The sequence below is a fragment of the Cebus imitator genome, unplaced genomic scaffold (genome assembly GCF_001604975.1).
Source record: "Cebus imitator isolate Cc_AM_T3 unplaced genomic scaffold, Cebus_imitator-1.0 Scaffold741, whole genome shotgun sequence".
In the NCBI taxonomy this organism is placed as follows: domain Eukaryota; kingdom Metazoa; phylum Chordata; class Mammalia; order Primates; family Cebidae; genus Cebus; species Cebus imitator.
This window is the reverse complement of record NW_016108056.1, coordinates 96,282-97,515: the sequence shown is the minus strand read 5'-3', so window position 1 is coordinate 97,515 and position 1,234 is coordinate 96,282. Positions and strand designations below refer to the sequence as shown.

The 1,234-nt window shown below is 47.5% G+C and overlaps 1 protein-coding gene across 2 annotated transcripts in view; it reads left to right on the top strand.

Moving 5' to 3' along the window:
- Positions 1 to 1,234, top strand: part of RAB5B (RAB5B, member RAS oncogene family) — a 23,085-nt gene that overhangs the window by 13,487 nt on the left and 8,364 nt on the right. For both annotated transcript variants that reach the window (XM_017519404.2, XM_017519405.2), the window contains one exon: positions 489 to 743. In XM_017519404.2, the coding sequence (XP_017374893.1) occupies positions 581 to 743 (163 nt within the window). In that variant the 5' untranslated portion in view covers positions 489 to 580. The remainder of the gene's footprint in view (positions 1 to 488; positions 744 to 1,234) is intronic.

Below are 1,234 nucleotides of genomic sequence, written 5' to 3'. Positions count from 1 at the left end.
CCCACAGCCCTATAGTGAATCTCTCATTCTGACAAAGAGCTAAAAGAAAAAGAACACAGCACCCGGATGCCAAGGAGATACAGGGGATCTAGGGTACCTTTGGGTGGATCTGGATATTCTTCAGGCCAACCAAAGGTTGATCAGTTTGTGTGACTCAAACAAAAAAATCTTAAAGACCTGGTGGGAAATTACTAGGGAATTAAAATCTCTCAGTTTTCAATCTCTCTATTTCAGCTCCCTTGGCAGTTAGAGATTATGTGATAGGGCAAACTCTAGAAGCAGTTCTTATTTTGTTCAAGTTCCCAACTCTTAGAACTGAGTATCAGCTGCCTGGGACCTTCTCAGAGGTATAACCTGTCAATAGTGGATGATTGCAAGAGCTAAGTCCTCATAGGAGCAAGGAGATGAAGAGATTCTATCATTTTTCTGAAAAGCAATTGCAGTTCAATGGACCTATGTCTAATTTTATTCACTTTTTTTTCTTGCAGGACTGTTGAAGCCTGGAAATCCCCTCCCCTTCCCCCCCCCGCCTTTACGGCATCCCCCTCCCTCCACCCTTTCCTACTCTGATAATCTGGCCATGACTAGCAGAAGCACAGCTAGGCCCAATGGGCAACCCCAGGCCAGCAAAATATGCCAGTTCAAATTGGTCCTGCTGGGAGAATCTGCAGTGGGAAAGTCAAGCCTGGTATTACGTTTTGTCAAAGGGCAGTTCCATGAGTACCAGGAGAGCACCATTGGAGGTGAGTGCCTTGGGGTAAGAGGAGATTCAATGCTTGGAAAGGCTTTTTTCTTTTTCTTTTCTTTTCTTTTTTTAGATGGAGTCTCACTCTGTCTCCCTGGCTGCAGTGCAGTGGCGATCTCAGCTCACTGCAACCTCCATCTCCCTGGTTCAAGTGATTATTGGGCCTCAGCCTCCCAAGTAGCTGGGATTATAGGTGCACACCACCACAGCACCTGGCTAATTTTTATATTTTTAGTGGAGAGGGGGATTCACCATGTTAGCCAGGCTGGTCTCAGGTGATCTGCCTGCCTTGGCCTCCCAAAGGGCTGGGATTATAGGTGTGAACCACTGCGTCCAACCAGTAAGGCTCTTGAAAAGAGATCTAGGGGGCCAGGCGGGGTGGCTCATGCCTGTAATCCCAGCACTTTGGGAGGCCGAGCGGGTGGATCATGAGGTCAAGAGATCGAGACCATCCTGGCCAACGTGGTGAAACCCCATCTCTTAAAAAAA